This window comes from Gallinula chloropus (assembly GCF_964237585.1).
Source record: "Gallinula chloropus genome assembly, chromosome: 2".
In the NCBI taxonomy this organism is placed as follows: domain Eukaryota; kingdom Metazoa; phylum Chordata; class Aves; order Gruiformes; family Rallidae; genus Gallinula; species Gallinula chloropus.
The window spans coordinates 163,665,354-163,678,726 of record NC_140086.1 but is presented as its reverse complement, the minus strand read 5'-3'; the positions used below and the strand labels follow the sequence as shown (position 1 = coordinate 163,678,726).

Below are 13,373 nucleotides of genomic sequence, written 5' to 3'. Positions count from 1 at the left end.
CAGAGGGACCCCCCCGTAGGGCAGCCCCCGCCCCCCCAGCCCACCTGCGCAGTGGGGCAGGTTGCAGAGGCGCTGCTGGACGCCGCCCCCCCCGCAGCCCCCCCCCCCGCGGCAGGGGCGGGTGCGGCTCTTGGTGGCCGGAGCCTGGGGGTGGGTGCAGGTCCTGGAGCAGGGGGTCCAGGGAGACCAGGGCCCGAACCCCTCCTCTTCCTCAGCACCTGGCGCGGGATGAAGCCCCCCCCATGAGCCAGGGACCCCCCCATATAGCGCCCCCCCCCCATTTGGGGGGTCCCCAGGCAGCGCGGGTCTCACCTGGGGTGGTGGGTTCGGGCTCCAGCGTGGGGAGAGTCACCTCTGGGGGGGGGGGGGGGGGAGCAAAGAGTGACAACCCCGCCCCCCCCGAGGGCAGGAGGGACCCCCGGGGGGGGGGGGGCTGGGGCGGGGGGAGGGGGGTGCTGGCACCCACCGGGGCAGGGGGGGCTGCGGCAGCGCTGGCTCTCGGTGCGGGGCCCCGCACAGCCCCGGCCCCCGTCGGCGGGGGGGCCGCAGGCGCGGTGGCGGGTCCTGAGCCCCGGCCCCCCGCAGCTGGGCGAGCAGGGGCTCCAGGGCCCCCAGGGGCTCCTCCCGGGCACGAAGCCCCCGGCCCGCCCGCACCCCGCCCCCCAGCACTGCAGCCGGCCGCGCAGGCACGTGCTGCGGGGGGAGGGGCCCCTCAGGGACGGGCGGGGCGGGGGGGGGGCTGGGGGGGGGTGGGGAGGGGCTGGGGGCCGGGGAAGGGCTGTGGGGTGCTGGGTGCTGGGGAAGGGTGCTGGGGAAGGGCTGTGGGGTCCGTGGCGGTGGGGAAGGGCAGGGGTGCTGGGGAAGGGAGGTGGGGGGTGGGGAAGGCGCTGTGGGGTGCTGGGGAAGGGCCGTGGGGTGCTGGGGGCTGGGGAAGGGCTGTGGGGTGCTGGGGTGCTGGGGAAGGACAGTTGGGGTCCGTGGCAGTGGGAAGGACAGTGGGGGGTGGGGAAGGGCTGTGGGGTGCTAGATCCAGTCTTTGGGGTGCTGGGGAAGGGCTTTGGGGTCCATGGCAGTGGGGAAGGGCGGGGAGTGGGGTGGGGAAGGGTGTTGGGATGGTGGGGAAGGGCAGTGGGGCTGGGGAAGGGCAGTGTGGGGTGGGGAAGGGCAGTGGGGGTGGGGAAGGGCAGTGTGGGGTGGGGAAGGGCAGGGGGCTCTGGGGAAGGGCAGAGGGGCTGGGGAAGGGCAGGGGGCTGGGGAAGGGCAGGGGGAGGTGGGGAAGGTCAGGGGGGCTGGGGAAGGGCAGGGGTGCTGGGGAAGGGCAGTGGGGGTGGGGGAAGGGCAGGGGGCTGGGGAAGGGCAGTGGGTGCTGGGGAAGGTCAGGGGGGGCTCAGGAAGGGCGGGGGGGTGTGGAGGGGCGCTGGGCGCTCACCAGTTGGGCGCAGGGCGTGTGGAGGGTGCTGCCGGGGGGCAGCTCCTGGCCGGCGGTGAGGGGGGGGGCTGCGGGTGCCGTGCGGGGCCGGGGGGGGGCTCGGAGCCGTTGTGCAGCTCCCGCAGCAGCTCCGCGCTCAGCGCGCACGGACAGGCCTGCGCCGCAGCGTCTGGCACCGGCACGGGGCGCCCACCGCCGGGCACCCACCCCCCGGGGGTACCCACGGACCGGGGGCACCCATGGACCCGGGGGCACCCACCCCCCGGGGGCACCCACGGACCTGGGGGGCACCCACCCCCCCCGGGGGTACCCACGGACCCGGGGGCACCCATGGACCCGGGGGCACCCATTCCCCGGAGGTACCCAGCCCCTGGGGGCACCCACCCCCGGGGGGCACCCACCCCCCGGGGGCACCCACGGACCCGGGGGGCACCCACCCCCCGGGAGCATCCACCGCCCCTGGGGACCACCCACCCCCCCGGGAGAGCACCCACGGATCTGGGGACCACCCCCTGGGGACCACCTATGGACCCGGGGGCACCCACCCCCCTGGAGGCACCCATGGACCTGGGGGGCACCCAACCCCCGGGGCACCCACCACCCCAGGAACACCCACCCCCAAGGAGCCCCCCACACCCCATGAGCCCCCCGCCCCGTGAGCCCTCCACCCCATAAGCCCCCCCACCCCATAAGCCCCCCCCATGAGCCCCCCGTCCCATAAGCCCCCCGGCCCCATAAGCCCCCGAACACCCACCCCAGACGCCCCCAGCACCCCAAGGAGCCACCCCACAAGCAGGGACCAGCCCCCCCATCCCAGGGTGACCCCAGGGGGCGGGGGGGGGCGCGGGGGGCTCACCGGGACGCAGGCGCCGCGGTGCAGGTAGGCGCCGGGGGGCAGTGGCAGCCCTCCTGGCAGCCCCCCAGAAGCAGCCCACCCGCCCGGCCAGGTGGGCGCAGGAGTAGGGACACCCCTCGCCCCGCCGGCACTCGCGGTACAGCCGTCCCGCCGGGCAGCCGGCGTCTGCACAGCACCGCGGGCTCAGCACCGCGGGGCTCAGCACCGCGCAGCATTGTGCCCCCGGCTGAGCACCGCGCCCAGGGGCTCAGCACCGCGCAGCATTGTGCCCCCGGCTCAGCACCGCGGGCTCAGCACCGCGCAGCATTGTACCCCGGGCTCAGCACCGCGGGGCTCAGCACCGCGCAGCATTGTGCCCCGGGCTCAGCACCGCGCCCCGGGGCTCAGCACCGCACCCCCAGACTCTGCACAGCACCGCGGGCTCAGCACCGCGGGGCTCAGCACCGCGCAGCATTGTGCCCCGGGCTCAGCACCGCGCAGCATTGTGCCCCGGGCTCAGCACCGCACCCCGGGGCTCAGCACCGCACCCCCAGACTCTGCACAGCACCGCGGGCTCAGCACCGCGGGGCTCAGCACCGCGCAGCATTGTACCCCGGGCCCAGCACCGCGCCCCGGGGCTCAGCACCGCGCAGCATTGTACCCCGGGCTCAGCACCGCACCCCCAGGCTCTGCACAGCACCGCGGGCTCAGCACCGCGCAGCATTGTACCCCCGGCTCAGCACCGCGCCCCGGGGCTCAGCACCGCACCCCGGGCTCAGCACCGCGCCCCGGGGCTCAGCACCGCGCAGCATTGTGCCCCCGGCTCAGCACCGAGCCCCGGGCTCAGCACCGCGCAGCATTGTGCCCCCGGCTCAGCACCGCGGGCTCAGCACCGCGCAGCATTGTACCCCCGGGCTCAGCACCGCACCGCGGGGCTCAGCACCGCGCAGCATTGTGCCCCGGGCTCAGCACCGCGCCCCGGGGCTCAGCACCGCGCAGCATTGTGCCCCCGGCTCAGCACCGCGCCCCGGGGCTCAGCACCGCACCCCCAGACTCTGCACAGCACCGCGGGCTCAGCACCGCGCAGCATTGTACCCCCGGCTCAGCACCGCGGGGCTCAGCACCGCGCAGCATTGTGCCCCCGGCTCAGCACCGCGGGCTCAGCACCGCGCAGCATTGTGCCCCCGGCTCAGCACCGCACCCCGGGGCTCAGCACCGCGCAGCATTGTGCCCCGGGCTCACCACCGCGCCCCGGGCTCACCACCGCGCCCCGGGCTCAGCACCGCGCCCCGGGCCCAGCACCGCGGGGCTCAGCACCGCGCAGCATTGTGCCCCGGGCTCAGCACCGCACCGCGGGGCTCAGCACCGCACCCCGGGGCTCAGCACCGCACCCCCAGGCTCAGCACCGCGCAGCATTGTACCCCCAGGCTCAGCACCGCGCCCCGGGCTCAGCACCGCACCGCGGGGCTCAGCACCGCGCAGCACCGCACCCCCAGGCTCAGCACCGCGCCCTGGGCTCAGCACCGCGCAGCATTGTACCCCCAGGCTCAGCACCGCATCCTGGGCTCAGCATCACACCCCGGACTCAGCACCGCACCCCGGGGCTCAGCACCACGCAGCATTGTACCCCGGGCTCACCACCGCGCCCCGGGCTCAGCACCGCACCCCAGGCTCAGCACCGCACCCCAGGCTCAGCATCACACCCCGGACTCAGCATCACACCCCGGGGCTCAGCACCGCACCCCCGGGCTCAGCACCGCGCCCCGGGCTCAGCACCGCGCCCCGGGCCCAGGGGGGGTGCTGGGGGCTGGGGTCCGGGGGTCGGGCCGGGGGGGTCTGTACTCACCCCGGCACACGTGGGTGTTGCAGATCTGGCTCTGCAGGTCCAGCCCCGGGCACCCCCCCGGCTCCTGGCACTGCCGCCGGCGCAGCCGCTCGCCCCCCCCGCAGGACACGCTGCAGGGGCCCCACGGGGACCACGCGCCCCACGGGGACCACGCGTCCCACGGCGGCTCTGCGGGCACGGGGGGGATGGGGCTGCAGGGTTCCCGTCTCACCCCCCGCCCAGCATTGCCCTCCAGGGACCCCCACCACACCCGCCCCGTGGCACCCTGACCCCCATCCCTGACCCTGTGTCCCCCCCGGACCCGCCAGCCCCGTCCCCTCATCCTGCCCGTACCCACGTCTCCACCGCGGGTCCATGAGACCCCCCAGTCCATGAGCCCCCCCACACCATGAGCCCCCCGCCCCATGAGCCCCCACAGCCCCATGAGCCCCTGGTTTATGAGACCCCCACCCCATGAGCTCCCCAGTCCATGAGCCCCCCACACCATGAGCCCCCCAGTCCCATGAGCCCCCACAGCCCCATGAGCCCCCTGGTCTATGAGACCCCCGCCCCATGAGCCCCCCAGTCCCATGCGCCCCCCTGCTGGTGTCACCCACACACTGCAGGGACCCCCACCCACAGCAGGGACCCCCACCCAGGGATGCCAACCCTGGGTGCACCCACCCCCCAGCCCCTGTATATCCCAGAGACCCCCCAGGGACCCCCCAGGGCTGGGGGCTCTCACCGTGTCAGGGCTGCTGGCCACAGAGTCGGGCAGGAGCAGCATCATGTGCACCCCCCAGCACCGCGGGTACCCCGGGACCCCCCAAGCCCCCCCCCCACCCCCCAGGCTGGTACCTGGGCAGGGCTCCGTGCCACACACCATCACCCCGGCCGTGCAGGTGCTGGGAGAGACCAGAGGGGGTCAATGGGGTGAGGTGGGGTCAGTGGGGTGCAGGGAGTGTCAATGGAGTGTAGGGGTATGGGGTGCAGGGGGAGTCAATGGGGGGGGGGGTCAGTGGGGTGCAGGGTGGAGTCAATGGGGTGTAGGGGGGTCAATGGGGCCCAAGGGGGTCAATGGGATGTGGTGGGGTCAGTGGAGTGCTGGTGGGGTCAATGGGGTGTAGGGGGGGTCAATGGGATGCAAGGGGGTCAATAGGGTGGAGGGATCAGTGGGATGCAGGGTCAATGGGGTGGGGGGGTCAATGGGGCCCAAGGGGGTCAGTGGGGTGGGGGGGGTCAGTGGAGTGCTGGTGGGGTCAATGGGGTGTGGGGGGGTCAATGGGGTGCAAGGGGGTCAATAGGGTGGGGGGATCAGCGGGGTGGAGGGGATCAGTGGGGTGTGGGGGGTCAATGGGGTGCAAGGGAGTCAGTGGGGTGGAGGGGGTCAGTGGGATGCAGGGTCAATGGGGTGCAAGGTGGTCAGTGGGGTGTGGGGGGTCAATAGGGTGCAGGGGGTTCAGTGGGGTGCAGGGGGGACAACGACACCCAGTTGGGGCCCCCAGGCTGGGCCGTGGCGGCCGCATCCCCACCAGTTGTTGCAGGCGTCGAGCGGGACGGTGTCCCCGGGCGGGTAGAGGTGACCGCGGTGGGGGCAGGGGCAGCGGGCGGGGGGCACGCAGCTCTGGTTCCACAGCAGCAGCCCGGGGGGGCAGGCACAGCCCCCCTGGCACCGCGCAGTGCACTGCACCCCCGCGCCCAGGTCCAGGCAGAGCCGCGGGCAGGGGCCCCCCTGGCGCACACACTCCTCCGCCGAGCGCCGAACCGTGTCCCCCGGGCACCGCGCTGCAGGGAGACACCCCCAGCCTGTGCCCCCGGCTCTGCTGGGGGGCACTGGCGGTGCCGGGGCAGGGGGGGGGTCCCCGGTGTGCAGCACCCACCGTGACAGGGCTGGGTGTTGCAGTCCCGCGTCTGGGTGTGGGGCCCGGAGCAGTCGGGGGTCCCGTGTTCCGGGGGGGTGCAGACCCGGTGCCGCCTCTGCTCACCGGCGCCGCAGGGAGCCGAGCACTCGGACCAGGGTGCCCAGGGGCTCCAGGCCGTGCTGGGCTCTGCGGGGACAGACGGACACAGGGACCATGGCAGCCCCAGCGTGGCTCCCGCCATGGCTGGTTGGCGTCACCATGGGGTTGGTGGGCGCCTACCGGTGCCGCAGGCCTCGTGGCACTGGCGCACCTCCCGGGCCTCCCCGGCGCAGGGGGCTCCACCGCCGGCTGCCGGGGGGTTGGAGGGCGACCTGTGGGAAGGGGCTGCGTGGGTGTCCCGTCCGTGGGGCACGGCTGTGGGGCAGGGCACCCCCCAGCTCCACACCTGAACCTCTCCTGCGTCCCTGCGCCGCAGCCGCCGTCACACCGGGTCCAGGGCGACCAGGCCGACCAGCCACAGTCCACGGCACAGGCCGCGTCCTCGCACCTCACCGCCCCGTCCCGGCACACGCTGGGGACGGGCACCGGGCTCAGCCGTGGGCATGGGCGAGGGGCACCCCCGGATTTGCCCCCCTGCGCCCTGGGGAGGGTCCCTGCCCCAGGGCCACGGCGTGGGCGCTCACCAGTGCCGGCAGCCCTGCTGGAAGGCCTCGCCGGGCAGCCGGGGGTCCTGGCGCACGCGGCACCGGCACTGGCTGGCGTTGACGCAGCCGCCGTCCTGCAGGTACAGCCCGGGCGGGCACCGGCACCCTGCCCCACGGCACGGCCTCAGCACCCACACCCACAGCACCCTGCCCCATGGCACAGCCTCAGCACTGGCACCCACAGCTCCCTGCCCCAAGGCACGGCCTCAGCACCAGCACCCACCAGCACCCTGCCCCATGGCACGGCCTCAGCACCAGCAGCCACTGTGCCAGACACCAGCACCCACAGCACCTGCCCCATGGCACGGCCTTAGCACCAGCACCCTGCCCCATGGCACGGCCTCAGCACCCACACCCACAGCACCCTGCCCCACGGCACGGCCTTAGCACCAGCACCCACTGTGCCACACACCAGCACCCACCATCACCCTGCCCCACGGCACGGCCTTAGCACCAGCACCCACTGTGCCACACACCAGCACCCACCAGTACCTTGCCCCACAGCACAGCCTTAGCACCAGCACCCACCAGCACCCACTGTGCCAGACACCAACACCCACTGGCACCCTGCCCCATGGCACGGCCTCAGCACCAGCACCCACTGTGCCAGACACCAGCAACCACAGCACCTGCCCCATGGCACAGCCTTAGCACCAGCACCCTGCCCCATGGCACGGCCTCAGCACCAGCACCCACCGGCCCCCGCTGTGCCAGGCACCGACCCTCCCGTCCCCCCCGGCCCCGGCACTCACCCTCCTGGCAGGGGCTGGGGCAGGTGCTGTTGGCGCTCAGGTCCTCACAGGTTTGGGGACAGGGGGGCAGCCACCCCCCCTCGCAGTCCCCTGCCCTCACCAACACCATCGGGGGGCTGCAGGCTGGAGGGGGGTGATGGGGTGCTCAGGGTGCTCCCCCCATCACCCCAGTGCCACACGAGACCCCAGCACGGGGTCTGGCTCTCCCTGTGCCCCCCCCCCGGGTCTGTGCCCCCCCCAGTACCTGAGGGGTCCCCGCAGGGCTGCAGGTTGCAGGGCTGGGTCTGCAGGGCCCCCCCGGGGCAGGGCTGCCCCCCGTTCTTCGGGGGGGGGTCGCTGCAGCTCCGTGTCCGGCTCCGCACGCCCCCCCCACACTCGGCATCGCAGGGGGACCAGGACCCCCAGGGCGCCCACCCGCCGGGCACTGGGGAGGGAAAGCCGGGGGGCAGGGGGGGGCATCACCCCCGCACCCAGCCCCCCTCCAACCAATTCCCCCCCCCCCTCAGCCACGGGACCCCCACCCCCCCTCCCCACGGGGGGCTGGTCTGAGATGGGGCCGGTCCCAGCCCATGGGGTGGTCCCAGCCCGTGCGGGGGTGGGGGGGGGGTCCCGGCGGGGGGGCGGTACCTGGGCAGGCGCGCAGGAAGCAGGCGCGGGTGTCGAGGCGGGGGCGGGCGCAGCCCCCCCCGGGCAGGGCGCCCCGCAGCAGGGTCCGCCGGCGCAGGGTGACCCCCAGCCCGCAGGAGCGGCTGCAGGGCCCCCAGCCCCCCCAGGGGGACAGGATGCAGTCGGCTGGGGGGTGGGGGGGGGACAGGGGGTCAGGGCTGCTCTGGGACCCCCCCCCCCGCCCCGAACATCCCCTGGGTGTCTGGTTGTCCCTTCCCAAACCGGGTCCCTTGCCCACCCAGACCCCCGACCTTGCTCTGCCTCCCAACCCCCCCTCGGCCCCCCCACCTTCATGCCCCCCAGCCTTGGACCCCCCCCAGTCTCGGACCCCCCCCAGTCTCGGTGCCCCCAGTCTGGGTACCCCCCAGCCTCGATACCCCCCCAGCCTTGGACCCCCCCAGCCTCGATGCCCACAGCCTTGGACCCCCCCCCAGCCTGGGTGCCCCCCACCTTCGATGCCCCCCCAGCCTTGGTCCCCCCCAGTCTCAGTGCCCACAGCCTCTAACCCCCCCCCCCAGACACGGTGTACCCCAGCCTCCATACCCCCAAACTTGTTGCCCCCCCCCCCCAGCTTTCACCCCCCAGCCTGGGCGCCCCCCAACCTTGATCCCCCCCAGCCCCGGTGCCCCCCCCCCAGCTCCCCAGGGCAGCGCACAAGTGGCCGGATCCCACAGGAATGGGGGGGGGGGCAGCGATGGCCAAGGGCAGGACACTGCGGAACGGGGGGTCCCCAGCCCCTAAACCCCCCCCCAGCCCCTAACACCCCCCCCCAGCCCCTTATCCCGCCCCCCACCCACCGCAGCCGCGCTCGTCGGAGCCGTCGGGGCAGTCGGGGCGCAGGTCGCAGCGCCTCTCGGGGGGGAGGCAGCGCCCCCCGCTGCTGCACGGGAACTGCTTGGGGGGGCAGGTGGGGGGGGCCCCGCCCGTGGAGGGGGGCCCGGCCGTGGGGCTGGCAGAGGCGGGGGGGCCGCCTGCGGGTCAGGCAGAGAGTGGGGGGGGGTCACTGCGGGCAGCCCCCCGCCCGCTGTGGGCAGGGTTGGGGGGGGGGGGAGCTCAGCCCCCCGGGTTTGGGGGGGGTCCCGGTAGGCGGGGGGGTGTTTTTGGGGGGGGTCTCACCGCAGCGCGCCTCGTCCGAGCCGTCCAGGCAGTCCTGGCGCCCGTCACAGACCAGCCCGGGCTCCAGGCACCCCAGCACCCCGCAGCTGAACTGGCCCCGCGGGCAGAGCAGCCGGGGCAGGGCTGGGCCTGGGGGAGGGGGGGGCACAGCGCCCCCCGTGCGTGGGGCTGGGCACGGCCCCAACCCCATGGCACCCCAAAACCCACAGCACCCAGCCCCATGGCACCCCCATCCCACAGCCCCCCTAAACCCATGACACCCAGCCCCATGGCACCCCCAGCACCCCAAAACCCACAGCACCCAGCCCCATGGCACCCCCCTCCCACAGCCCCCCTAAACCCATGGCACCCAGCCCCATGACACCCCCAGCACCCCAAAACCCATGACACCCAGCCCCACAACACCCCCAGCACCCCAAAACCCACGACACACAGCCCCATGGCACCCCCATCCCACAGCCCCCCTAAACCCACAGCACCCACCTCATGACACCCCTAAACCCCCATGACACCCCCAGCACCCCTAAACCCACAGCACCCAGCCCCATGACACCCCTAAACCCACAGCACCCAGGACCCCAGCACCCCCACCCCCTGGCAGTGAGCTGAGGACTCTCCCCCCTTTTTCCCCAGGGCCCCCCATGTCCGCATCCCACCCCCCGGCTGCCATGGGGGTGGGGGTGGGGGGTGGGAAGAGGGGGGCTATGCCCATCCTGGGACCCCCACTCACCTGGGGGGGCCGGGGGGGACACCCCCGTCAGCCCTCCGGGGGGCGGAGCCGTGGCCCAGGGGGGCACCGGGGAGGAGGGGGGCTCCGCGGGGGGGCCGGTCCCTGCTGGCGGGGTGCCGGGGGGCGTCGGGGTGCCAGGGGGTCCCGGCAGCCCAGTTTGGGGGGCACCGCTCAGCCGGGGCTGCCCAGCCCCCCCCGGGCTGGTGGGCGCCGGCTCCGTGTCCCCCGGCACCGCCGCGCTGCTGGGTCCGGCGCGGTGGGGAGGGGGCGGCTGGGGGGGGGTCTGAGCCCTCGGCTGCCCTGGGTGGGGCAGGACCCGGGTGAGGACGGGGGCGGGACGGTCCCCTCGCAGCCCCCCCCGGCCCTGGACCCTTTCCCAGCCCAGGGCCCCCCCACAGCCCCCCCCGTCCTGCCCCACAGCAGGTACCTGGGGCGGGGGGCTTGGTGCCTTCCGGGGGTCGCCGAGTGTCCGTCCCCAGGGACACCTGCACGGGGACAGACAGGGTCACCCGCAGCCCCCCCCAGCCCCCTCTACTGCCCCCCAACTCCCTCTACTGCCCCCCAGCCCCCTCCGCTGCCCCCCAACTCCCTCTGCTACCCCCCAGACCCCTCTGCTGCCCCCCAGCCCCCTCTGCTGCCCCCCAATTCCCTCTGCTGCCCCCCAGACCCCTCTGCTGCCCCCCCTAACTCCCTCTGCTGCTCCCCAGCCCCCTCCGCTGCCCCCCCAACTCCCTCTACTGCCCCCCCAGCCTCCACTGCTACCCCCCTAATTCCCTTTGCTGCCCCCCAGCTCCCTCTACTGCCCCCCAGCCCCCTCCGCTGCCCCCCCAACTCCCTCTGCTGCCCCCCAGCCCCCTCCGCTGCCCCCCCAACTCCCTCTACTGCCCCCCAGCCCCCTCTGCTGCCCCCCAATTCCCTCTACTGCCCCCCAGCCCCCTCTGCTGCCCTCCAGCCCCCTCTGCTGCCCCCCCAGCCCCCCGGGACTCACCCCCGCCGTGGGCTGCGCAGTTGGCACCAGGACACCGGCTGCCCCAGGGACCACGGGGCTGGATGAAGCAGGGTCAGTGCTGAGGGGTCACCCCCAGGACCCCCCCCCCAGGACCCCCCATCCATCCCAGCACCCACCTGGTGCTGCCGGGGGTCTCGCATCCCGCCTCGTCGGTGCCATCGGGACAGTGGGTGACACGGTCGCACCTCCGGGACAGCGGGAGGCACCGGCTGGAGCCCGGGCAGGAGAAGTGGGATGGGGGGCACACCGGGGGGGGGGTCTCCGGGGGGGCCAGACCTGCGCAGGGTGAGCAGCATCGTCACCCAGGGCAGGTGTTAAGACCCCTGCGTGGTGCTGGCCCCTCCACCTCCTCACCCCCCCCCCCCACCCACCCACCGTGGCACGAGGACCCCCCCCGCCCCGCTCACCGCAGCTCAGCTCGTCCGAGAGGTCCCCGCAGTCGTCGACGCCGTCGCACAGGGCACCGTGGGGACCCCCGGGGACGCACCCCCCGTTCCCGCAGCGGAACTGCCCCTCGGCGCAGGGCTGGCGGGTCGGTGGCGCCGGTACCGGCACCGGCAGCAGCGGCACCGCCCCGAACCGGGCAGGGGGCACTTCGGGGAGAGGGCAGAGGGGGGTGGGGAACGGGTCCCACACCGGGGGGGTTGGGGAAGGGGTCCCCCCCTTACTTGGGGGCGCAGGGCAGAGGTGGGTGGGGAAGGGGTCCCAAACCGGGGGGGTGGGGAAGGGGTCCCCCCCTTACTTGGGGGGCAGCCCAGCAGCTCAGGGCGCAGGGCGGAGGTGGGTAGGGGAAGGGGTCCCCCGCTGAGGGGGGGCGTTTGGGGAAGGCGTGTCCCCCCTAAACCGGGGGGCAGTCCAGCAGGTCGGGGCGCAGGGCAGAAGGGGGCTGGGGAAGGGGTCCCACACCGGGGGGGGGGGGGTTGGGGAAGGGGTCGCCCCCTTAACTGGGGGGCAACCCAGCAGCTCAGGGCGCAGGGCAGAGGTGGGTAGGGGAAGGGGTCCCCCGCTGAGGGGGGGCGTTTGGGGAAGGCGTGTCCCCCCTAAACCGGGGGGCAGCCCAGCAGCTCGGGGCGCAGGCAGAAGGGGGCTGGGGAAGGGGTCCCACACCGGGGGGTGTTGGGGAAGGGGTCCCACACCGGGGGGGGGTGTTGGGGAAGGGGTCGCCCCCTTACCCGGGGGGCAGCCCAGCAGCTCGAGGCGCAGCGCGATGCGGTGCCGGAAGCCCTGGGGCAGGATGCGCAGCAGCCGCGCCTGCACCATGCGGGACAGGAGCCGCACGGCCGGGCTGCGGGGGTCGGAGCTGCCCGGCAGCAGCTGCGGGACCGGCAACGGGCGTAAGGGGGGTGCGGGGAGGGGGGGTGCGGAGGGGTGAGGGGGTGTGCAGGGAGGGGAGGGACGGGTGGGGTACGGGGGGGTGCAGGTGGGGGGTGCGGGGGGGGTGCGGGGGGTGCAGGTGGGGGGTGCGCAGGGAGGGGGGTGCGGGGGGTGACGGGGGGTGCAGGGTGGGGAGGGACGGGTGGGGTACGGGTGGGTGCAGGGAGGGGGGTGCGGGGGCGTGCGGGGGGTGCAGGGAGGGGGGTGCGGGGGTTGAGGGGGTGTGCAGGGAGGGGAGGCACGGGTGGGGTACGGGGGGTGCAGGTGGGGGGTGCGGGGGGGTTGCAGGAAGGGGTGAGGGGGGGTGCGGGGGTGGGCGGGGAGGGGTGCTGGGAGGGGTGGCACGGGGGGTGTGTGCAGGGAGGGGGGTGCAGGAGGAGGGTGCAGGGTGGGTATGCAGGGGGTGTGCAGGGTGGGGGGCACGGGGCTTTGTGGGGGGGTGTGGGGAGGGGTGCAGGGTGGAGTGTGGGGGGAATGTGCAAGAGGGGGGTGCAGGGGGGTGTGCAGGGAGGGGGGTGTGCAGGGAGGGGGGTGTGCAGGGAGGGGGGCGCAGGGTGGGGGGTGCAGGGAGGGAGATGTGGGGGAGGGGGCAGGGAGGGGGGCGCAGGGGGGTGTGCAGGGAGAGGGGTGCAGGGAGGGGGGTGCAGGGAGGGGGGTGCGGGGGAGGGGGCAGGGTGGGGGGTGCAGGGAGGGGTTTCAGGGAGGGGGGGGATGTGCACCCCTAAGCCCGACCACCCACGTGCACACACCCTCCGCTCCTCATGCCCCCCGTACCAGCCCCAGCCCCAGGCAGGGTGGGGGGCACATCCCCTTCCATTCCCCTATGCCCCCTCCCCAACGCCCCCTCCCCCCATTCCCGCAGTCACACCCCGGGGCGCAGGCGGCACCTTGGGCTGTGCCCGGCCCCCGGCAGCGACCTCCCGGTACCGGTACCAGCGGGTGCCGTCGGGGCTGAGCTGCAGCAGGAAGCTGGTGACGAAGGCGTCGGAGGAGCCGGCTCCCAGCACCACCAGCCCTGGCAGGGGGACAGCGGTGTCACCGCCCCCGCCCCCCCCCCAGCCCCCCCGCCTC

General features: G+C 74.9%; 1 protein-coding gene across 1 annotated transcript in view; it reads right to left on the bottom strand.

Annotated features, from left to right (window-relative positions):
• LOC311189142 (SCO-spondin-like) overlaps window positions 1-13,373 on the bottom strand; it is a gene marked incomplete at its 5' end in the record, with an annotated part of 45,845 nt that overhangs the window by 9,156 nt on the left and 23,316 nt on the right. Inside the window, 25 exon segments of the mRNA XM_084260722.1 lie at window positions 45-218; window positions 313-433; window positions 1,430-1,498; window positions 1,500-1,545; window positions 2,286-2,352; window positions 2,355-2,450; window positions 4,111-4,278; window positions 4,948-4,994; window positions 5,622-5,874; window positions 5,970-6,137; window positions 6,231-6,322; window positions 6,397-6,522; window positions 6,635-6,761; window positions 7,408-7,530; window positions 7,652-7,831; window positions 8,035-8,199; window positions 8,871-9,044; window positions 9,190-9,318; window positions 9,920-10,219; window positions 10,347-10,404; window positions 10,908-10,965; window positions 11,045-11,204; window positions 11,336-11,521; window positions 12,101-12,242; window positions 13,190-13,317. Coding sequence (XP_084116848.1) covers window positions 45-218; window positions 313-433; window positions 1,430-1,498; window positions 1,500-1,545; window positions 2,286-2,352; window positions 2,355-2,450; window positions 4,111-4,278; window positions 4,948-4,994; window positions 5,622-5,874; window positions 5,970-6,137; window positions 6,231-6,322; window positions 6,397-6,522; window positions 6,635-6,761; window positions 7,408-7,530; window positions 7,652-7,831; window positions 8,035-8,199; window positions 8,871-9,044; window positions 9,190-9,318; window positions 9,920-10,219; window positions 10,347-10,404; window positions 10,908-10,965; window positions 11,045-11,204; window positions 11,336-11,521; window positions 12,101-12,242; window positions 13,190-13,317 — 3,357 coding nt within the window.